Source organism: Ascaphus truei, chromosome 10, assembly GCF_040206685.1.
Source record: "Ascaphus truei isolate aAscTru1 chromosome 10, aAscTru1.hap1, whole genome shotgun sequence".
In the NCBI taxonomy this organism is placed as follows: Eukaryota; Metazoa; Chordata; class Amphibia; order Anura; family Ascaphidae; genus Ascaphus; species Ascaphus truei.
The window spans coordinates 42,237,137-42,261,926 of NC_134492.1; the positions used below are offsets into that span (position 1 = coordinate 42,237,137).

Below are 24,790 nucleotides of genomic sequence, written 5' to 3' on the forward strand. Positions count from 1 at the left end.
CCAATTTAACCATCACATGATCAAACATCTCAGCTGCTAGGGTCACAGCCTCAACCTCATCCAAACATACCTTTCTCCCTCCTTATACATTCTCTTTCCAGGTTCTCCTTCCTTTAACATTGTACACTCCCAGGAGCAGGGACCTCCTTACCCATTGCACCAGTACATGTTAACATGGTCACGGTTCTTACATTTTATGTTATTACTGTTGAATTTGTGGGTCACTATTCAAATCTACATTTTAAATAGATTTTGTATAATTTAGTATGAATATAGATTGTTTGCAACTTGATACTGCCAAAAGTACATGTTAACATTGTCATATTTCTTGTATGTTATATTGTTATTGGAGGAGATGTGGCTTATAGGTTTGCCTCATTAAAAATCATTAAAAATCTAACAGTATGTAAAATCTCTCATTCAGATACTCAGTCCTGATATTAGGCTAAAAGGAAGATGTATTATGATGTTTAACTACTTTAGCAACAATCATGTTATTTTCACACCTCGCCCAGGGCCCCATGTTCACTAAATGGTGCTAAGCTTCAGCACGTCTTAACTCCCATTCCATATGAAAGGGACATTGAAATTAGAGTATGCTAAAGTGTAGTAACCTTTCGTGCATACTGTACGTATAGGCCATGGTGGGGAAAATGTCCACACTATGTAATCCTAACGCATACTGTACTGCAGGCAGCTTCATCATTCTTGATCTGAAGAAGTAGATACTCGCGTGCTTGTGATAGTTGCTGAAAATTGCAATTGTCATAACTCCTTCTTGCCCATGATGGCGTGAGAGATATTCCGAGCATGCGGTATTGGGGCACTCTTACATTATAAGCTACCTTGTTGATGTTACTTTGATCAAATGTTTGTCTGTTCTACCTTTGCAGACAGGAGTTATAGATGACCACTTCCCAGAGGCATCACATTGTAGGCGTTCAGTTCCCTCGATTAAAAACCCTCTGGTGCAATCAAAAGTACAAGAGGAGTTATAACTATGTGATTGAAATGGGTGGACGCAGGTCATGGTTCCTCTGTCTGGCTCCAGCAAAGAGCTGCACCTCACGGCTGCAGAGGGAAATATGCAAATGCAATTAGCCATCATTAAAATGATCACGACAGTATATTTTACTATTGTTGTGCATTAGCTCTTGCGTTCACATAAGCAGATGTGAATAACAGTATCTTGGGAACCAGACTGTAGCTTTGGTCAATTAATGCAATTCGGTAACTTCTGTATTCACTTTTATTTTAAGAGCCAATAGACTATATATAATATTTATACTCCATGAGAAACAGTCCTGCCTGGAAGACACCTTACAGCCCAGTCCCTCGAAATGATCCGTAAAGGGCATGTTTACTAAGCCATGCTGGAAAGTGTTGTATGGAGTAGCACGGTTTGTAAATATAGCCCTATATCCTGATAAATACATTCCAGACAATTGCTGCCAATAGTTTTTTCAATTGTTACTGTTTCCCTTTCCTATCATTAATTCAGCATTTCCTGACTGGTTTAAGTGCACATATTGCAGCTAATTGTAGGGCTTAATATAATGTCAATGAGTCTGGATACTTTCTCTGTAATAGAAATGCACATTGTGCACTCCCCAAAACAATTATCTTCTGAGAGCAAACGTTGTCAGTTCTCAGTGGTAGCCAACATCCAAAATCATGCAGCAAATATTCTAGGCTAGCGTATCTTCTTAACCCCAAATTTAAGTTTCATACATTTAATAGAAGTTTAAGTTTCATACATGTAATAGAAGTTTAAGTTTCATACATTTAATGGAAGTTTCTTAATCAAACAAGGTTAATTCTACCTGAGACTCTAACAGCCGCCACCAGTCTAAATTCTTTCAAAATTAAAGCTGTCTCACATTTTAATCTGGTCTTTAACTGTTACATATAATACGCCTATAAGTAGGGGTGCCGATATTTTTGCCGGGACAAATTTAGCGCGTGCACAAACGATGCGCAAACAGTGAGGCCGACCACGCGATGGGTGCTCACTGGCTGTGAATGCATGATGGGCGCTCGCTTGACAGCCGCTCATGCGCGATTGGTACTTGCTGACCGCAAATGCTCATGAGCAGCCGGCAAGCGCCGATCGCACATGTGCAGCTGACAAGCGTGAAAAAAACGGGACATTTGAGTGGATATGAACTCTTCTCCAGCATGGCAAAGCACCTTCAGAGAATATGTAATTGGGGACTAAATGACAAATAAATTGAACCCTAACATCTCACTCACTGGATCCTTTGCTCTACACACTGCACAAATTAACTGAAAAGGGGCTAAGTACAGTATAAAGTTGATTTATTCTGCAAATAAGTGATGTATGATGTTGTCTTTATGCATGTGCACATGTTGTATCAGATGGAATAGAATTTCAAGTTTAGTTACCTGAACATTCAGCAGCCAGGTCTGTCCATTCCCCTGATGCCTTGCACCGTGTTGTCTTGGAGCCATGTAATTCAAACCCTTCAGCGCACGTGAAGCTGCAGCTGGAGTTATATCGGAAGTCTCCATGTACATGAGAACAGTTCATCCATCTATGAGGGAGACTATGCAGATCCTCACATCCGACAGCTAAAAATAAACGTTTCAATGGTTGTATTTATTAAAGTCAATAACTTCAACATTTCTTACAGAAATAAACAGTATGCATAAGTTAGCTCGTTGCGCATGATAGACAAGTAATCATCATCATCTTCAAACCTTGTTGATCCACTGCTGATGGAGGCCTTCCCAATGATCTTCAAGGTACTGCAGTTGCAAGCCAGTCTTCTCCATGTTGGTCCAGGCAAGTAATCCTGGCACATTAATCATGCAGTGCTACATAATCATTCTTGATAGTGCCTTCCACACTCCTGGATGGTACTGGAGACCAGAGAATAGCTAACCTTGCCTTGAATCCCATTCGTGCACACCCCAACTTACAAAAGAACGTTGTAGTGCAGTGCACACCACTGGTTAAAGGTTGCAGGAGGCCGGAGGCTGGGGTTAAGAAGATACGCTAGCCTAGAATATTTCCTGGATGATTTTGAATGTTGGCTACCACTGAGAACTGACAACTTTTGCTCTCAGAAGACAATTGTTTTGGGGAGTGCACAATGTGCATTTCTATTACAGAGAAAGTATCCAGACTCATTGACATTATATTAAACCCTACAATTAGCTGCAATATGTGCACTTAAACTAGTCAGGAATATAACACTTCAGAGCAGGCCTGCACATCATATGGCTGGGGCACCCTGTGCGGCCTGAGACGGACCCCCTTCAACCCTCCCCCCCTTCACCCCCTTCCCTGGTAGGGAAAGGAAGAGCGCGCTCCAGCGTAGGAGAGCGCTTCAGCAATCTATTGGAATGCGCGCTCTCTTCTAATCCCCCTAACCCCCCTTCCACCTCAGCCTGCTCCAGCAGGGGGACGCGCTCTAGCAGTGTAGCGCGACCCGGAACTTCCGGGTCTGCTGCTAGAGCGCGCTAGCTGCTGAAATGAAATGGGCTGGGGGGCTGCTGAAATGAAATGGGCTGGGGGGCTGCTGAAATGACTTGGGGGGGATGCTGATTTGGGGGGGGGATGCAGACTTGGGGGGGAGGCTGCTGACATGGATGATTAGGAAATTAGTTAATTTGAATTAAAGTATTTTAAGTGTAATTTTGTTTCAAGTAAACATCGTAAATAAATGTGTTATTTAGAATAATAAATGCTGTTTTACCCGTGCAGCCTGACTCTGTTATCCTTGTGAGGTGCACGGAGGGAGTGAGATGTGAGGTGCAGGGGGGGAGAATGATGTGAGGGGGGGAGAGTGATGTGAGGTGCAGGGGGGGAGAGTGATGTGAGGTGAGGGGGGGAGAGTGATGTGAGGTGAGGGGGGGAGAGTGATGGGAGGTGCAGGGAGGGATGTGTTTGATGTGGAGGGGGGGATTGCGTGTTTGATGTGGAGGGGGGGATTGCGTGTTTGATGTGGAGGGGGGAATTGCGTGTTTGATGTGGAGGGGGGGATTGCGTGTTTGATGTGGAGGGGGGGATTGCGTGTTTGATGTGGAGGGGGGGATTGTGTGTTTGATGTGGAGGGGGGGATTGCGTGTTTGATGTGGAGGGGGGGATTGCGTGTTTGATGTGGAGGGGGGGATTGCGTGTTTGATATGGAGGGGGGGATTGTGTGTTTGATATGGAGGGGGGGATTGTGTGTTTGATGTGGAGGGGGGGATTGCGTGTTTGATGTGGAGGGGGGGATTGCGTGTTTGATGTGGAGGGGGGGATTGCGTGTTTGATGTGGAGGGGGGGATTGTGTGTTTGATGTGGAGGGGGGGATTGTGTGTTTGATGTGGAGGGGGGGATTGTGTGTTTGATGTGGAGGGGGGGATTGCGTGTTTGATGTGGAGGGGGGGATTGCGTGTTTGATGTGGAGGGGGGGATTGCGTGTTTGATGTGGAGGGGGGGATTGCGTGTTTGATGTGGAGGGGGGGATTGCGTGTTTGATATGGAGGGGGGGATTGCGTGTTTGATGTGGAGGGGGGGATTGCGTGTTTGATGTGGAGGGGGGGATTGTGTGTTTGATGTGGAGGGGGGGGATTGTGTGTTTGATGTAGATGGGGGGTATTGTGTGTTTGATTGATCCACTGACCTACTTGCTGGCCAGACCAACGGAGAACATTGACCAACCAGTAAGGAAATGAATCTCCTTCATTCTCACAGCGGCCAGGTGCGCAGTGGCAGCCTCCTGGAGGAAGGTATCACCCCGCCCTCCAAGCAAATGATAAAAAAAAAAAGGATTAATGAGGAAATGCTCATGGAAAAGTTGTCGGCTTTTCTAAAAATATCTACAGCAGCCTTTTATAAAACATGGGAACCATGGCTGATCTTACAAACTAGGTAAAGACAAGAGGAGGCGACTCGAGCCGCCGAGACGATGGACGCTATGTTAGTATCTGGTGGTGGGGTTGGGGGCACCCCTCCTACCCGGTCACTCCCCGACCCCCCTCGCTTTCTCTGCTCTTTTTCTCATCTCTCTTCCTTCGGTCCACCAAGTGGATCAGAAGCCTCGCCCAAAGAGGCGAGGGTCGGTTCTATTCTACCCTATCTCCTTTATGTTAGAAAGGAAATAACTCTGTATTAGGCTAAGGATAAAATACCGTGTCTGTTCAATGTAAGTATGCCTAATAAAAAAATTGGAAACAAAAAAAAACGTAATCTCAAACTATTCGCATATCCTCCTGCACCTCGCTATTTCCAACTTCCCCATTTTCACAAACTGTAACTCTTTAAGGGAAGGGGCCCATTCATTTGGAATTGGTATGAAACTGTGGGAATATGAGCGTGACATCATCCAATGTGACTTCCTAATGGCCCACATGACTTACAATGTATAACTGACTTAAAAATGCAATATAAGGGCATTTTTTTTTGTTTACATTAATTAATTGGTTTTTTTTTCTATGCAGGATTGAAGCAGGGGATTTCCAGAGCTAAACCCCATTAATTTCAGCTGTGGGAACCGCCTGCTTCTGGAGATATATATCTCCGTAGTAAGTGCCGGTAGCCACAGCGTCATCCATTCTGGGATCAAAGCTCCTGCATCCTGCGGGCCAATAGGAAGCTGTGACATCATCCGATGTGGCTTCCTAATGGCCGACATGATGCGGAGCTTAAAAAAGCAGAGCGGTACTGGCACTCCCTTCGGAGGTACGTAAGCATCTCCGGAAGCAGGGGTCCCGCGGAGCTAACATTAATGGGTTTCAGCTCCAGAGACCCCCTGCTATAAACCCGTGTAAAAAAAAACCCAATACAGCTCAACCCCGTTATAACACGGATCCGCTTATAATGCAAATCCGCTTATAACGCGATGCAAGCGTGGCTCCGAATTTTCGTATGTATGAATACTTTACAACAGGATTATTGTTATCTTAAATACTTTATTGTACAATGCATACAATTGTACATTATTTCTAACGTCATCCGCTTATAACGCGATGTGGTTCTTAGTACCCCAAGCACAGCGTTGTAAGGGAGTTGAGCTGTAATAGTTAAAAAAAAGTGCTTGGATTACCACTAAAACATGGTGTCTTTTCTCAGAGCAGTCAGGACTAGGCCAGAAGTGAAAGGGGAACCTTGCCTGACATTTACATTGTGGGGTGTCGGCAGTTCCTTTGTTAAATCTGGTGCAATTTTATTGCACTGTCTTTGTCCCACTTTTCCAGATGGGAAATTAGAATTGGTATTGGTTCTGGAGTGACCGATGTCCACAAGCTTCCTTAGAGGTTTACCTCACTTAAAGGAATGTGTGACATCGCACCCATAACACAAGCTTTTAAAGCTTCCGCACATGTCTATCATGGGTATGCCGGGACACAAAGGGAAAGATCATGTGTTAGGGCTGTTCTATAGAGTGTGTGGCCGTGCGCGCAAAAGCTTTTTGTGTCTATACGGTAAGCGACTGGCAAGTGGTCTGTGTGTTTGTGTGTGTATATGTATGTATATGTGTGTATGTATGTGTGTGTGTTATATGTGTGTATGTGTGTATGTATGTATGTGTGTATGAGTTAATAATGTATTACATAATATTTTTCAAATAAAAAACAACCGTAGCACAATAAAAATATTTTTTTATTTATTCAACTTCACACACACACACACACACACACACACACACACACACACACACACACACACACACACACACACACACACACACACACACACACACACACACACACACACACACACACACACACACACACACACAATACATACATTTCAGCGGCGGTAGAGGCGCAAATACTTTATTTTCCTCATCTTCCCCCCTGTTGGCCGGTTCCACGCTCCCTGCCTTGCTAACCTCAGCCAACAACACAGTATAGAACAGCCCTTATATAGGACCTACGAGCATAGTAAGCGCTGGCACTCATCACATCTAAATGACTTAATACCTTGTCAAATAAAACATGTAGAGGAGAAGAATTGGATTACACTATGGGCCACATTTAGAAAGCAGTGCTATGACATGAGACACATTTTGACCCCGTGAAGAAGGTGTCTTAAAGTGTAGCGCTGCTTAGTAAATATGGGCCAAAATGCCTTGGTGTTATGTAACTAGGGATAGATTTATTAAACAGAGATCTAACTTGTAATCCAATAAGTTTATCTCGAAGAGAAGTGGTTATAAGTGAAATAGTGAAACCGCAATCTTGCTTCATAAAAAGGGCAGTGGTTATAAACGTATTGAAACTAGCAATTGATGTTTAGTTACCTGCACAGGTAGGGGTTGGATCTGACCATTCTCCTGATGCCCGGCACAACACTTTTTCTGATCCTTGTAATATAAAGCCCTCTTCACAATGGAAGCTGCAGCTGGAGTTATATTGGAAGTCTCCAAGTGCATGAACACAGTTCATCCGCCCATAAGAGGGGCTCTGCAGAACCTCACACACTACAGCTAGAAGAATAGAGCAAGAAGACAATATTTGAAGAAGATAAGTTGCACAATTCTAATTTAAATGAGCAGGAAGCAGTGAGTGAGGAAGAAAAATAAAATAGTTGTTACCCCTCAACTTTAATGAGTAAATGTACATTAATCAGATATATGCTGAACAGGTTAGATACAGTATAGACAGAGTATTGATCAGGGTGCAATCTGATTGCTTTTTACTGCAGTCATGCTGGAATATATTTATACACAATCTGAATCAATAATAATATAGTGTGTGTATCTCACCCAGGTTTGAATTGAACAAAAGGTTGAACATGACTGATATACAATATGTCATTTTTTAACCTCAAGTACTGTGTAATGTACCTGATGAAAGACCATGTTGCTTTTTACTGAAATTGCCAAAATGGCAATGTTTTATTTCAAAATTATTTTAGTAAATAAAAATATCACATGTGGTGCATTTTCATGTCTCAGACAGGTCTGCAACGCTGTCTTTCCCCATTATCGCTAAGCAAACAGTTTCCACTGCAGCTAGGGATTCTGGGTAATAACATGCAAATGAGCACCATTTGTAAGTCCTTATTTCTCATCAATTTTCACACAGTCCCCTAAGAGCTAAAATAAAATGAGTAAAATAATTTCACTAGTGTTCACCAATGAGAACATTTTATCAGATGACAGATAATAGATGCATCATAGTCTAAGAGTGTCATATAACCTACAATGCTCATTCCCTTGGAGCAGTTGCTTGGATTCCAAGTAACATTGCAAACGTGTAGCCTAATGCAAAATAAATTGCTTGCACGGCATTATGAAATGGTAGTGACATTTATTTATAAAATATTTTACCAGGAAGTAATACATTGAGAGTTACCTCTCGTTTTCAAGTATGTCCTGGGCACAGAGTTAAGACAAGTAATACATGTTTACAAATACAGTTACATAATGAGTAGGCTATACATTATATACAAGACATTGCATGCACAGTTAAAGATAATTTATATTATTATTTTGGCAAGCACTTGAGTTTTTCCATAAATAACACCCACCCCAGACCTTCTTGGTTGAACATGTTCTGCTTTTCATTTCCAACCCTTCTTATGTCCTTACTAAAACGCCCTTTTCTTTTGGCTCATATCTGTTTTTGCCATAAAAGCCCAAACCCCTTCTTCTTCCTTTCTTTACCCCTTTCTTATCTTCTCCCTGACTTCTTCCCCAGTCTCCTGTTCTTATGTCCCATTCTGTATTCCCTCTCCATTTGTTACTGTCCATTTCTTGTCTCCATGCTCACCGTGTCTCTGCTTCCTCCCATCTTGCTTCCTTTCCTGTTAATGTTACAAATTTCCCCTTATCTTTACATTAGCTGCTATCATTTTTTTAATTTACTGTCTAAAATCCATGTATACAAACTCACAATCCAAGTGGTAGATTGAGAGGCAATTGGAGGGTATTTCATCAACGCAATGTGATTCTTTGGACCCCAAGCACAGCGTTGTAAGGGGATTGAGCTGTAAAAGTTAAAATAAAGTGCTTGGATTGCCTCTAAAAAAATGGTGTCTTTTTTCAGAGCAATCAGGACTAGGCCAGAAGTGAAAGGGGAACTGTCATGGGAGAGGGGATTTGGCCCGGGATTAAAGGGATTACACCTCATTTGGCCACCACCTACTCTCACCTGGGAAGCAAGGGGTTAACTGGACTGTGGTCCAGTAATGTGTTTTTACCTTTCTTCAACATCCTAATGTATATTCCTCTGCAAAAATGTATTGTTTCTGTTCCAGTGTTTGCACCAACACATACACTGGGATTAATGCGGGAGGGAAAGGGTTAAGATTAATTTTGTGTTTATAGCTCTTTGTTCCATGTTCCCGCCTTTTCAGGCACCATTTTGCAGAGTCCCATAGGTCGCCATTGTGGCCCCATGTATTCCAATGGCAGAAGTAGCGGTTTTGGACCTGTTTCCAGCGACAACCAGCAGGTGGCGTCCGAGAGGAGGAGCGGCGGTTTCCCATTGTAAGTCAATGGGGCCATTGACTTCAATGGGGATTCCTCGATGTCGGCCTCCAGGAACAGGTTGGCAGCCATCAGAAAACCGCAGACCGCATAAGCGGATACAATGTCTTTGAAAAGAGCTTTATCACTTGGGTCAAGTTCAATGACAATTGGCGTGGGAATCTTATGTTCTAGGGCACCTGGGAATAAAATTCTTGTTGCCCCTAGCCCCTTGGAACCAACACACATGACCCCCACCGGGTCCAGGAATGAGGGACCCCCTTAAAGGGTCGAGGGGAGAAAGAGGGTCGCGCCATTGACTTTAATGGCGGAGCGGAGGTCCCATTGAATCCAATGGCGGAGCGCGCCCATGCATTGTCTATGACGGCGCCGGCCATTGATTCCAATGGGGAAAAGCCACGTGGCGTGAAAACGGCTAAGTCCGAATTGGTGAAAAATGTAAGTCCATATCTCTGGTTCTGGAAGGACCAGAAGTCTGTGATTTGGGTGGCATGTAGCCAAGGTTCCGGCATGAATGCATGGCCATTCCCAGCCCTCTCCGAACAACCAAACGGAGTGTGGGCAAATGTAAAGATTTTTGGTTTTTCCATAGACTTCAATGGCGGCGTCTCTCCATTGAAAGTCTATGGCGGGGAACCCCATTGACTTCAACGGCGAGGCCGCGCCATTAAAAGCCTATGGCGGCGGAGACCGTTGATTTCAATGGGGAAAGAGTGAAAAGCAGAGATTAATTTTTAAAGGGAAGAATCCTGTATTTCAAAAGTGTTTAAACCTGCATTTGTGGATCTCCGTGGGCTGAGATTTGGCCACAATGAAGGTACAGTTCCGGCAACAAAAACTGGCAAATAACAGCCCACTGGACCCAACGGAACCAAAGATATTAATATATGAAAATATTAAACTGTGAATGGTATTTGGGGTCTGCTATGAGAACGCAGAGTCCATCTGTTATGTTAATAAGTCAGGAGGGCAGCCAAATGGTTTAGCATAAGCCCTCTGATCAAAGGTTAACCGCCCTGATTGTATACACTAGGGCCAAGAACAAAGGGGCTGAGTGGTTTGTAAGTGTCATAGTTCACACTTGCAGGGAAGGAAGATCCTACTTAAAATGACTCCACTAGCCGGCTAGGCGCCTTAAGGTATAGGGCTGAAAATTGTATTTAAACAGGGCTCAGTCTATGCCCATTGTCTTTGTGTCATTCTGAGATTGCTGTATGAACTGCTAATCAAGATTCGTGATTATTTCATCATTCCAACTTTAAGTAAGTGCATATTTTGTCTGTTATTTGTATATCTCGTGTGTTCACCTTTTTCAAGGAATAAATTATATTTTATCATATCTAGTCGTGTTCAGTTCAAATCAGGTATTATGGTGTATATTATATCTTGTCATAAGTTACCATGACAAGCAATCTTGCCTGACATTTACATTGTGGGGTGTCGGCAGTTCCTTTGTTAAATCTGGTGCAATTTTATTGCACTGTCTTTCTCCCACTTTTCCAGATGGGAAATTAGAATTGGTATTGGTTTTGGAGTGACCGATGTCCACAAGCTTCCTTAGAGGTTTACCTCACTTAAAGGAATGTGTGACATCGCACCCATAACACAAGCTTTTAAAGCTTCCGCACATGTCTATCATGTGAATGCCGGGACACAAAGGGAAAGATCACGTGTTAGGGCTGTTCTATAGAGTGCGCGGCTGTGTGCGCACGTGCACGTGCCGCACGCTTTTTGTGTCTATACGGTGAGCGACAGGCAAGTGGTCTGTGTGTTTGTGTGTGTACATATGTGTATGTGTGTATGTGTGTGTGTGTGTATGTATATGTGTATGTGTATGTGTGTGTGTGTGTGTGTGTGTATGTATATGTGTATGTGTGTATGTATGTGTGTGTGTATGTATATGTGAGAAAGAATCAAACCGCGCTCATGCTCCGTAAAAAGGATCTTGAAGTAGATCAGCTCTCCCCTCTTGCTGCTGCTGTGATGTGAAGGCACCCGGTTACCTGGTTACCTGTGCACTGACCTCTACTGGACTTATATAATTTTATATGTAAGTTTTTACTTGCTACTATTTTACTTGTTTATTACATATATCTTGACCCTTGGTGCGCTTCTGTGTTTATTTTTCATGTGTATGTATATGTGTATATGTGTATGTGTGTGTGTGTATGTATGTATGTATGTGTGTGTGTGTGTGTGTGTGTGTGTGTGTGTGTGTGTGTGTGTGTGTGTGTGTGTGTGTGTGTGTGTGTGTGTGTGTGTATGAGTTAATGATGTATTACATAATATTTTCAAATAAAAAAAAGACGTTGCACAATAATTTTTATTTATTCAACTTGACACACACACACACACACACACACACACACACACACACACACACACACACACACACACACACACACACACACACACACACACACACACACACACACACACACACACACACACACACACACACACATATACATACATACATACACACACATTTCAGCGGCGGTGGCGGCGCAAATTCGTTATTTTCCTCATCTTCCCCCCTGTCAGCCGGTTCTACGCTCCCTGCCGTGCGCGTACGGCACCATTATAGACTAACCTTAGCCAACTACGCAGTATAGAACAGCCCTTATATAGGACCTACGAGCACTGTAAGCGCTGGCACTCATCACATCTAAATGACTTAATACCTTGTCAAATAAAACATGTAGAGGAGAAGAATTGGATTACACTATGGGCCACATTTAGAAAGCAGTGCTATGACATGAGACACATTTTGACCCCGTGAAGAAGGTGTCTTAAAGTGTAGCGCTGCTTAGTAAATATGGGCCAAAATGCCTTGGTGTTGTGTAACTACAGTAGGGATAGATTTATTAAGCGGAGATCTAACTTGCAATCCAACAATAACTCTTGAAGAGAAGTGGTTATAAGTGAAATAATAAAACCGCAATCTTGCTTCATAAAAAGGGCAGTGGTTATAAATGTATTGAAACTAGCAATTAATGTTTAGTTACCTGCACAGGTAGGAGTTGGATCTGACCATTCTCCTGATGCCCGGCACAACACTGTTTCTGATCCTTGTAATATAAAGCCCTCTTCACAATGGAAGCTGCAGCTGGATTTATATTGGATGTCTCCAAGGGTATGGAGACAGTTCATCCGCCCATAAGAGGGTCTCTGCAGAACTTCACACACTACAGCTAGAAGAATAGAGCAAGAAGACAATATTTGAAGAAGATAAGTTGCACAATTGTAATTTAAATGAGCAGGAAGCAGTGAGTGAGGAAGAAAAATAAAATAGTTGTTAGCCCTCAACTTTAATGAGTAAATGTACATTAAGCAGAGATATGCTGAACAGGCTAGATACAGTATAGGCAGAGTATTGATCAGGGAGCAATCTGCTTGCTATTTACTGGAGTCATGCTGGTATATATTTATACATAATCTGAATCAATAATAATATAGTGTACGTATCTCACCCAGGTTTGAATTGAACAAAAGGTTGAACATGACTGATATACAGTATGTAATTTTTCAACCTCAAGTACTGTGTAATGTACCTGATGAAAGACCATGTTGCTTTTTACTGAAATGGCCAAAATGGCAATGTTTTATTTCAATATTATTTTAGTAAATAAAAATATCACATGTGGTGCATTTTCATGTCTCAGACAGGTCTGCAACTCTGTCTTTCCCCATTAGTGCTAAGCAAACAGTTTCCACTGCAGCTAGGGATTCTGGGTAATGACATGCAAATGAGCACCGTTTGTAACTCCTTACTTCTCATCTATTTTCACACAGTCCCCTAAGAGTTAAAATAAAATGAGTAAAATCATTGTACTAGTGTTCACCAATGAGAACATTTTATCAGGTGACAGATAATAGATGCATCATAGTCTAAGAGTGTCCTATAACCTATAATGCTCATTCCCTTGGAGCAGTTGCTTGGATTCCAAGTAACATTGCAAATGTGTAGCCTAATGCAAAATAAATTGCTTGCACGGCATTATGAAATGGTAGTGACATGGTGTGACCAGCAATGTGGGTAGAGTTTAGTTACCTGCACAGGTAGGGGTTGGGAATGTCCATTCTCCCAAAGCATTGCACAATACTGTGTCCGCACCATTTAATATAAAGCCCTCTTCACATTGGAAGCTGCAGCTGGAGTTATATTGGAAGTCTCCAAGTGCATGGATACAGTTCATCCATCCATAAGAGGGGCTCTGCAGAATCTCACACACTATAGCTAGAAGAATAGAGCAAGAAGACTATATTTGAAGAAGATAAGTTGAACAATTCTACTTTAAATGAGCAGGAAGCAGTGAGTGAGGAAGAAAAATAAAATAGTTGTTAGCCCTCAACTTTAATGAGTAAATGTAGATTTTGCAGAGATATGCTGAACAGGCTAGATACAGTATAGGCAGAGTACTGATCAGGGTGCAATCTGATTGCTATTTACTGGAGTCATGCTGGTATATATTTATACATAATCTGAATCAATAATAATATAGTGTGCGTATCTCACCCAGGTTTGAATTTAACAAAAGGTTGAACATGACTGATACAGTATACAGTACAGTATGTCATTTTTCAACCTCAAGTACTGTGTAATGTACCTGATGAAAGACCATGTTGCTTTTTTACTGAAATGGACAAAATGGCAATCTTTTATTTCAATATTATTTTAGTAAATAAAAATATCACATGTGGTGCATTTTCATGTCTCAAACAGGTCTGCAACTCTGTCTTTCTCCATTATCGCTAAGCAAACAGTTTCAACTGCAGCTAGGGATTCTAGGTAATGACATGCAAATGAGCACCGTTTGTAACTCCTTACTTCTCATCTATTTTCACACAGTCCCCTAAGAGTTAAAATAAAATGAGTAAAACCCTTTTACTAGTGTTCACTAATGAGAACATTTTATCAGATGACAGATAATAGATGCATCATAGTCTAAGAGTGTCATATTACCTTTAATGCTCATGCCCTTGGAGGAGTTGCTTGGATTCCAAGAAACATTGCAAATGTGTAGCCTAATGCAAAATAAATTGCTTGCACGGCATTAGGAAATGGTAGTGACATGGTGTATCCAGCAATGTGGGTAGACTTTAGTTACAGTACCTGCACAGGTAGGGGCTGGGACTGTCCATTCTCCCAAAGCATTGCACAATACTGTGTTCGCACCATTTAATATAAAGCCCTCTTCACAATGGAAGCTGCAGCGGGTGTTAAATTGGAAGTCTCCAAGTGCATGAACACAGTTAATCCGCCCATAAGAGGGACTCTGCAGAATCTCACACACTACAGCTAGAAGAATAGAGCAAGAAGACACTATTTGAAGAAGATAAGTTTACACAAGTAAAGCTGCATTTGGAATGGGATAGGAAGTCTCCATGTATATGGGAACAGGTCATCCAGCCAGAAGTGGAAATCTCCAAAGCCTCGCATGTGACAGCTAAAATATAGAATACAATAACCGAGTGAGACAAAACTGGGCTTGTTTGGTTTGGCCTATACAGTAGATGTTACAAGAGAATAGTGATTATTTTGATAACATTTTAGTTTTTTCATGGGTCATCGAGGTTATTTTGGGTCAAGAAAACACAAATTAGCCTACTTTGCCAAATGAACACATGGCCACTTACAATTCATGTTTCCTTAAAACGTAATCTCAAACTATTTGCATATCCTCCTGCACCTCGCTATTTCCAAGTTCCCCATTTTCACAAACTGTAACTCTTTAAGGGAAGGGGCCCATTCATTTGGCGTTGATACTGTGGGAATATGAGTGTGAGAGCACGGTTGGCCTCTTGGTCACATTGATGCAAAGTACATTGTGAATGAGACCTTTCAATTATTATTTCGACAACACCTAAGTTTTTCCATAAATAACACCCACCACAGACCTTCTTGTTTGAACATGTTCTGCTTTTCATTTCCAACCCTTCTTATGTCCTTACTTAATCCCTCATTTCTTTTGGCTCATATCTATTTTTGCCATAAAAGCCCAAACCCCTATCTATTTTTGCCATAAAAGCCCAAACCCCTTCTTCTTCCCTTCTTTACCCCCTTTCTTATCTCCTCCCTGACTTCTTCCCCAGTCTCCTGTTCTTATGTCCCATTCTATATTCCCACCCCATTCGTTACTGCCCATTTCTTGTCTCCATGCTCACCGTGTCTCTGCTTCCTCCCATCTTGCTTCCTTTCCTGTTAATGTTACAGATTTCTCCTTATCTTTACATTAGCTGCTATCATTTTTTTAATTTACTGTCTAAAATCCATGTATATAAACTCACAATCCAAGTGGTAGATTGAGAGGCAATTGGAGGGTATTTCATCAACGCGATGTGGTTCTTCGGACCACAAGCACAGCGTTATAAGGGATTGAGCTGTAATAGTTTAAAAAAAGTGCTTGGATTGCCACTAAAACATGGTGTCTTTTTTCAGAGCAATCAGGAATAGGCCAGAAGTGAAAGGGGAACCTTGCCTGACATTTACATTGTGGAGTGTCGGCAGTTCCTTTGTTAAATCTGGTGCAATTTTATTGCACTGTCTTTGTCCCACTTTTCCAGATGGGAAATTAGAACTGGTATTGGTTTTGGAGTGACCGATGTCCACAAGCTTCCTTAGAGGTTTACCTCACTTAAACGAATGTTTGACATCGCACCCATAACACAAGCTTTTAAAGCTTCCGCACATGTCTATCATGGGTATGCCGGGACACAAAGGGAAAGATCACGTGTTAGGGCTGTTCTATAGAGTGCGCAGCCTGCGCGCGCGTGCCGCACGCTTTTTGTGTCTATACGGTGAGCGACAGGCATGTGGTCTATGTGTTTGTGTGTGTATATGTATGTATATGTGTATGTGTGTATGTATGTGTGTATGTATGTGTATGAGTTAATAATGTATTAGATAATATTTTCAAATAAAAAAACCCGTTGCACAATAAAAATAATTTTTATTTATTCAACTTGACACATACACACATACTCACATACACACATATACATAAATACATACACACACATTTCAGCTGCGGTAGCGGCGCAAATTCGTTATTTTTCTCATCTTCCCCCCTGTCGGCCGGTTCCACGCTCCCTGCCTTGCGTGCGCGCGGCACCATTATAGACTAACTTCAGCCAACTACGCAGTATAGAACAGCCTGACGAAGTTGAGACATTAGGGGGTCTGACGTAAGAGCATTAGGGTCAAAGCAGCCATTTTGTCTGACTATTTTTGTCAGCCATCTTGTTATTGTTCTAGTCCTTGTCTGTAATTTATGTTGTAATGTGCTGTGTTTGTGTCATCCATTTTGTCTTATGTCTGTATGAAAGCTGCATGAAAGTTATAGTGGGTAAAAAGATTTTTCGCTCTCAGTGTTTACCAGCTCTGGCCAGCTCAGCTGCAGAAGAAGGGAGGGGACATACAGCCTTGAGGAGTGAGATTAGAATTAGAGAAGAGTTCTCACATTTAAGTGCCAGGTAAAGTCTTGAGAAGTGAGATCAGAATTAGAACCGACTTCTCAGCATTCGAGTGTCTGGTGGACTCAGAGATAGAAATCATTTCTCACATTCAACCCCTTAAAGAATAATATGTATCATTTCATTTTTGTTATGTATTACAAGATTATGTTAATTTAGGCGACGCACACTTACATCATTTGTTATGTATTGCAAACTTACATCAGTTTTAGCATTGTTATGTATTACAAAATTATGTCATATTTAGTGATGTGCAAGCCCCCCCATAAAGGGGTGGAGCTTTAGTTTTTAGGGTATAAATATATGGCATATCGTGTTATCTGGGAGAGAGCTTTTTGTTTTGAAGCTGTCTCCACTGTGTGCACTCTGACTAAACTCATTTGATAACTGAATTTTTGTTGTAACATTTTTACAGCTTTTACAAGCCCTTATATAGGACCTACGAGCACTGTAAGCGCTGGCACTCATCACATCACATCTAAATGACTTAATACCTTGTCAAATAAAACATGTAGAGGAGAAGAATTGGATTACACTTTGGGCCACATTTAGAAAGCAGTGCTATGACATGAGACACATTTTGACCCCGTGAAGAAGGTGTCTTTAAGTGTGGCGCTGCTTAGTAAATATGGGCCAAAATGCCTTGGTGTTGTGTAACTAGGGATAGATTTATTAAACGGAGATCTAACTTGCAATCCAACAAGTTTCTCTTGAAGAGAAGTGGTTTATAAATGAAATAGTAAAACCGCAATCTTGCTTCATAAAAAGGGAAGTGGTTATAAATGTATTGAAACTAGCAATTAATGTTTAGTTACCTGCACAGGTAGGAGTTGGATCTGACCATTCTCCTGATGCCTGGCACAACACTTTTTCTGATCCTTGTAATATAAAGCCCTCTTCACAATGGAAGCTGCAGCTGGAGTTATATTGGATGTCTCCAAGTGCATGGACACAGTTCATCCGCCCATAAGAGGGTCTCTGCAGAACCTCACATAATAAAGCTAGAAGAATAGAGCAAGAAGACAATATTTGAAGAAGATAAGTTGCACAATTCTAATTTAAATGAGCAGGAAGCAGTGAGTGAGGAAGAAAAATAAAATAGTTGTTACCCCTCAACTTTAATGAGTAAATGTACATTATGCAGAGATATGCTGAACAGGCTAGATACAGTATAGGCAGAGTATTGATCAGGGAGCAATCTGATTGCTATTTACTGGAGTCATGCTGGTATATATTTATACATAATCTGAATCAATAATAATATAGTGTGCGTATCTCACCCAGGTTTGAATTGAACAAAAGGTTGAACATGACTGATATACAGTATTTCATTTTTCAACCTTAAGTACTGTGTAATGTACCTGATGAAAGACCATGTTGCTTTTTACTGAAATGGCCAAAAGGGCAATGTTTTATTTCAATATTATTTTAGTAAATAAAAATATCACATGTGGTGCATTTTCATGTCTCAGACAGGTCTGCAACTCTGTATTTCCCCATTAGCGCTAAGCAAACAGTTTCCACTGCAGCTAGGGATTCTGGGTAATGACATGCAAATGAGCACCGTTTGTACTGTCCCGGCCAGCTTTATTCTAAAGCTTGCCGGGTTAAATGCGGGCTAACCGCGGGGCTTTTCTCCGATTTGAATCGGAGTTTCCCGTGCGATGGCCGCTTCAATAGATAAGCACTAATGGCACTTATCATTGAAAGCGCCTAAGGCGCGGGAAAACCGGCCGAAACCGGCCGAAAATAGCCACGCGCCGTCCGCGGGTTAAAAATACCCGCAGAGGCAGCCACTTTAGATTAAATCTGGCCGCCACTGTAACTCCTTACTTCTCATCTATTTTCACACAGTCCCCTAAGAGTTAAAATAAAATGAGTAAAATCATTGTACTAGTGTTCACCAATGAGAACATTTTATCAGATGACAGATAATAGATGCATCATAGTCTAAGAGTGTCATATAACCTATAATGCTCATTCCCTTGGAGCAGGTGCTTGTATTCCAAGTAACATTGCAAATGTGTAGCCTAAAGCAAAATAAATTGCTTGCACGGCATTATGAAATGGTAGTGACATGGTGTGACCAGCAATGTGGGTAGAGTTTAGTTACCTGCACAGGTAGGGGTTGGGAATGTCCATTCTCCCAAAGCATTGCACAATACTGTGTTTGCGCCATTTAATATAAAGTCCTCTTCACAATGGAAGCTGCAGCTGGAGTTATATTGGAAGTCTCCAAGTGCATGGACACAGTTCATCCGCCCATAAGAGGGTCTCTGCAGAATCTCACACGCTACAGCTAGAAGAATAGAGCAAGAAGACTATATTTGAAGAAGATAAGTTGCACAATTCTAATTTAAATGAACAGGAAGCAATGAGTGAGGAAGAAAAATAAAATAGTTGTTACCCCTCAACTTTAATAAATAAATGTACATTATGCAGAGATATGCTGAACAGGCTAGATACAGTATAGGCAGAGTATTGATCAGGGAGCAATCTGATTGCTATTTACTGGAGTCATGCTGGTATATATTCATACATAATCTGAATCAATAATACTACAGTATTATGTGCGTATCTCACCCAGGTTTGAATTCAACAAAAGGTTGAACATGACTGATATGCAGTATGTCATTTGTCAACCTCATGTACTGTGTAATGTACCTGATGAAAGACCATGTTGCTTTTTTACTGAAATGGACAAAATGGCAATGTTTTATTTCAAAATTATTTTAGTAAATAAAAATATCACATGTGGTGCATTTTCATGTCTCAAACCGGTCTGCAACTCTGTCTTTCCCCATTATCGCTAAGGAAACAGTTTCCACTGCAGCTAGGGATTCTGGGTAATGACATGCAAATGAGCACCGTTTGTAACTCCTTACTTCTCATCTATTTTCACACAGTCCCTTAAGAGTTAAAATAAAATGAGTAAAATCATTTTACTAGTGTTCAGCAATGAGAACATTTTATCAGATGACAGATAATAGATGCATTATAGTCTAAGAGTGTCATATAACCTATAATGCTCATTCCCTTGGAGCAGTTGCTTGGATTACAGGTAACATTGCAAATGTGTAGCCTAATGCAAAATAAATTGCTTGCACGGCATTATGAAATGGTAGTGACATGGTGTGACCAGCAATGTGGATAGAGTTTAGTTACCTGCACAGGTAGGGACTGGGACTGTCCATTCTCCCAAAGCATTGCACAATACTGTGTTCGCACCATTTAATATAAAGCCCTCTTCACAATGGAAGCTGCAGCTGGAGTTATATTGGAAGTCTCCAAGTGCATGGACACAGTTCATCCGCCCATAAGAGGGGCTCTGCAGAACCTCACACGCTACAGCTAGAAGAATAGAGAGTACAATATTTGAAGAAGATAAGTTTACACAAGTAAAGCTGCATCTGGAATGGGATAGGAAGTCTCCATGTATATGGGAACAGGTCATCCAGCCAGAAGTGGAGATCTCTAAAGCCTCGCATGTGACAGCTAAAATATAGAATACAATAACCGAGTGAGACAAAACTGGGCTTGTTTGGTTTGGCCTATACAGTAGATGTTACAAGAGAATATGGATTATTTGGGTAAAATTTTTGTTTTTTTCATGGGTCATCGAGGTTATTTTGGGTCAAGAAAACACAAATTAGCCTACTTTGCCAAATGTTCACGGTTACGGCCTAATTTTTCCACACGGCCACTTACAATTCATGCTTCCTTAAAACGTAATCTCAAACTATTCGCATATCCTCCTGCACCTCGCTATTTCCAAGTTCCCCATTTTCACAAACTGTAACTCTTTAAGGAAAGGGGCCCATTTATTTGGCGTTGATATGAGACTGTGGGAATATGAGTGTGAGAGAACGGTTGGCCTCTTGGTCACATTGATGCAAAGTACATCGTGAATGAGACCTTTCAATTATTATTTTGGCAAGCACCTGAGTTTTTCCATAAATAACACCCACCCCACACCTTCTTGGTTGAACATGTTCTGCTTTTCATTTCCAACCCTTCTTATGTCCTTACTAAAAACCCCTTTTCTTTTGGCTCATATCTATTTTTGCCATAAAAGCCCAAACCCCTTCTTCTTCCCTTTTTACCTCGTTTCTTATCTTCTCCCTGACTTCTTCCCAGTCTCCTGTTCTTATGTCCCATTCTGTATTCCCTCCCCATTTGTTACTGTCCATTTCTTGTCTCCATGCTCACCGTGTCTCTGCTTCCTCCCATCTTGCTTCCTTTCCTCTTAATGTTACAGATTTCCCCTTATCTTTACATTAGCTGCTATCATTTTTTTAATTTACTGTCTAAAATCCATGTATACAAACTCACAATCCACGTGGTAGATTGAGAGGCAATTGGAGGGTATTTCATCAACGCGATGTAATTCTTTGGACCCCAAGCACAGTGTTATAAGGGGATTGAGCTGTAATAGTTAATATAAAGTGCTTGGATTACCACTAAAAAATGGTGCCTTTTCTCAGAGCAGTCAGGACTATGCCAGAAGTGAAAGGGGAACCTTGCCTGACATTTACATTGTGGGATGTCGGCAGTTCCTTTGTTAAATCTGGTGCAATTTTATTGCACTGTCTTGTCCCACTTTTCCAGATGGGAAATTAGAATTGGTATTGGTTCTGGAGTGACCGATGTCCACAAGCTTCCTTAGAGGTTTACCTAACTTAAACGAATGTGTGATGTCGCACCCATAACACAAGCTTTTAAAGCTTCCGCACATGTCTATCATGGGTATGCCGGGACACAAAGGCAAAGATCACGTGTTAGGGCTGTTCTATAGAGTGTGCGGCCGTGCGCGCGCAAGCTTTTTGTGTCTATACGGTGAGCGACAGGCAAGTGGTCTGTGTGTTTGTGTGTGTATATGTGTATGTATATGTGTATATGTGTATGTATATGTGTGTGTGTGTGTGCATGAGTTAATAATGTATTACATAATATTTAAAAAAAAAAAAACCGTAGCACAATAAAAATAATTTTTATTTATTCAACTTGACACACACACACACACACACACACACACACACACACACACACACACACACACACACACACACACACACACACACACACACACACACACACACACACACACACACATTTCAGCGGCGGTGGCGGCGCAAATTCGTTATTTTCCTCATCTTCCCCCCTGTTGGCCGGTTCCACGCTCCCTGCCTTGCTAACCTCAGCCAACTACGCAGTATAGAACAGCCCTTATATAGGACCTACGAGCATAGTAAGCGCTGGCACTCATCACATCACATCTAAATGACTTAATACCTTGTCAAATAAAACATGTAGAGGAGAAGAATTGGATTACACTATGGGCCACATTTAGAAAGCAGTGCTATGACATGAGACACATTTTGACCCTGTGAAGAAGGTGTCTTAAAGTGTGGCGCTGCTTAGTAAATATGGGCCAAAATACCTTGGTGTTGTGTAACTACAGTAGGGATAGATTTATTAAGCGGAGATCTAACTTGCAATCCAACAATATCTCTTGAAGAGAAGTGGTTATAAGTGAAATAGTAAAACCGCAATCTTGCTTCATAAAAAGGGCAGTGGTTATAAACGTATTGAAACTAGCAATTAATATGTTTAGTTACCTGCACAGGTAGGAGTTGGATCTGACCATTCTCCGGATGCCTGGCACAACACTGTTTCTGATCCTTGTAATATAAAGCCCTCTTCACAATGGAAGCTGCAGCTGGAGTTATATTGGAAGTCTCCAAGTGCATGGACACAGGTTATCCGCCCATAAGAGGGGCTCTGCAGAACCTCACACACTACAGCTAGAAGAATAGAGCAAGAAGACAATATTTGAAGAAGATAAGTTGCACAATTCTAATTTAAATGAGCAGGAAGCAGTGAGTGAGGAAGAAAAATAAAATAGTTGTTACCCCTCAACTTTAATGAGTAAATGTTCAATATGCAGAGATATGCTGAACAGGTTAGATACAGTATAGGCAGAGTATTGATCAGGAGAGCAATCTGATTGCTATTTACTGGAGTCATGCTGGTATATATTTATACATAATCTGAATCAATAATAATATAGTGTGCGTATCTCATCCAGGTTTGAATTGAACAAAAGTTTGAACATGACTGATATACAGTATGTCATTTTTCAACCTCAAGTACTGTGTAATGTACCTGATGAAAGACCATGTTCCTTGTTACTGAATTGGCCAAAATGGTAATTTTGTATTTCAAAATTATTTTAGTAAATAAAAATATCACTTGTGGTGCATTTTCATGTCTCAGACAGGTCTGCAACTCTGTCTTTCCCCATTATCGCTAAGCAAACAGTTTCCACTGCAGCTACTAGTGTTCACCAATGAGAACATTTTATCAGATGACAGATAATAGATGCATCATAGTCTAAGAGTGTCATATAACTGTAGCCCTTTTTGTGAACCGGCCTGACCCGCCCAATCTCACATTGGCCCCTTGTGGTCTCACCGGTCCCTTTTTATCTGAACACCTTTCCTAAGGGACTACTGGTAGCTGTATAACACCTGTGGCTCCAGGAGATTTGAGCCTCCGCTAGCTGGGAGCCTGGGGAAACCCTTACCATTTACCTGGATCCCCGTTATGAAAGATAGCCCTGGGTAAGAAATACAATAACACACGTATACGATAGAAATAATAACTAACACTTTACTAACACACATATTACACATTTACATAACATCATAACCTTATCACCTCAGGCCCAATGTCTGGTGTCCCCACCCAGTGTCCTGTAATCCCCCACACCCAGTGTCCCGTACTCCTACGGAGGTCGTGGGTGACTGCGCAGTCACTAAATTATCTGTTAGGCCTGTTGGTGCACTTATGTGGAAATACCTTCCGAGCACTCCGATGCTCGGGCCTGCAACACTCTTCTCAAAGGGTCAGACGTGCGATGCATCCGTCTGATCCTATCCAGGTACTTCTCCAGGAACCCCAACGAGGGTCCCACCACTTCACGGGAACACAACCGTCTCTCGGTAACACCACCGCCTCACGGGAACAGCAACCGCCGCTATCCCTATCTATCCCTAACTAACCCTAAAATGACAGGAACCCTAACCTAGGGCCTGTCCCTGATGAACCGTAACCTGGGGTGGCTTGGGGAAATCTCCTAGGACCTGCGGAGTAATAACCTGCCCCACTCCCCTAGCTACCCACGTCCCTAATCCTCCATAACCACTAGCTACTCGCTAATCCTAACAGCCTGCAGCAGACACACAGCTCTCACCGTCAGCCTGCAGACTTCACACACGCTGCACACACTGCGCCCAGCACATGCAGCGACACACACATACAACTGCAATCGTACACAGCCACCTGAATCCCGCAGCAAATAATCCACTGCACACACGCTGTGCCTATTTGCCAGTGCGCACAGCACTACCCGCTGTGGCACTGCCAAACCTGCACCTTTCGCACCTAAGGGTAACCTCCTTATCTAGGGCCGTCCCTCTTCAGTTACCCCCTGCCCATACCGGGAATTGGGGCCTGCCTGGGGACCTAAGGAGAACCCTTACCTGGTGCAGGAGCCACTCGCTCCCTACACCCTTCCTACTCCTTCCTCTGCTTCTTCCTGACTGACTCATGCAAAGCCCGGGAAATGTATCTCTTTTCCCGGGCTGAGCTTCCTCCAGCCCTATTGGCCACTATCAGGCACCTGGTGCCTGTCTCCCTATGCCTCCTGGGAATTGTAGTTCCCAGGGGGCTGCCTAAGCATTGGGGCCGCATGCGCACTTGCCTGGCGCATGCGCGAACTTCTAATGGCCGCCACAACCTCCCTCTACCCTGTCCTGCCCTCGCGCGATCTCTCCCTAGCCTTCCCTGCACTTGCCGCCTAC

At 42.2% G+C, this 24,790-nt stretch overlaps 2 protein-coding genes across 6 annotated transcripts in view; both read right to left on the minus strand.

Annotated features, from left to right (window-relative positions):
- LOC142503905 (P-selectin-like) overlaps positions 1-24,790 on the minus strand; it is a 160,381-nt gene that overhangs the window by 34,825 nt on the left and 100,766 nt on the right. For 3 of the 5 annotated variants that reach the window (XM_075616822.1, XM_075616823.1, XM_075616818.1), the window contains 2 exons: positions 2,407-2,592; positions 886-1,071 (listed from right to left, as the gene is read on the minus strand). In XM_075616822.1, the coding sequence (XP_075472937.1) occupies positions 886-1,071; positions 2,407-2,592 (372 nt within the window). Of the gene's footprint in view, positions 1-885; positions 1,072-2,406; positions 2,593-7,256; positions 7,443-12,457; positions 12,644-13,503; positions 13,784-24,790 lie in introns of those variants that run through there. The other 2 variants (XM_075616819.1, XM_075616821.1) reach the window with 2 other exon arrangements.
- Positions 14,761-23,104, minus strand: LOC142503906 (P-selectin-like). The gene is made up of 4 exons (XM_075616824.1): positions 22,544-23,104; positions 20,091-20,276; positions 19,039-19,224; positions 14,761-17,926 (listed from the first exon to the last, which is right to left on the minus strand). The coding sequence occupies exons 2-4, from the start codon at positions 20,233-20,235 to the stop codon at positions 17,733-17,735; spliced, it is 525 nt and encodes a 174-aa protein (XP_075472939.1). The 5' UTR covers positions 20,236-20,276; positions 22,544-23,104; the 3' UTR covers positions 14,761-17,732.

Excerpts from the sequence above, each read along its gene's own strand:
- LOC142503906 (XM_075616824.1), bottom strand. The coding sequence starts at position 20,235 with ATGAACTGTGTCCATGCACTTGGAGACTTCCAATATAACTCCAGCTGC. Across the intron at positions 19,225-20,090 it reads CCCAGTCCCTACCTGTGCAG|CTGTAGCGTGTGAGATTCTG; the intron begins GTAACTAAACTC and ends CTATTCTTCTAG. Across the intron at positions 17,927-19,038 it reads CCCAACCCCTACCTGTGCAG|CTTTATTATGTGAGGTTCTG; the intron begins GTAACTAAACTC and ends CTATTCTTCTAG.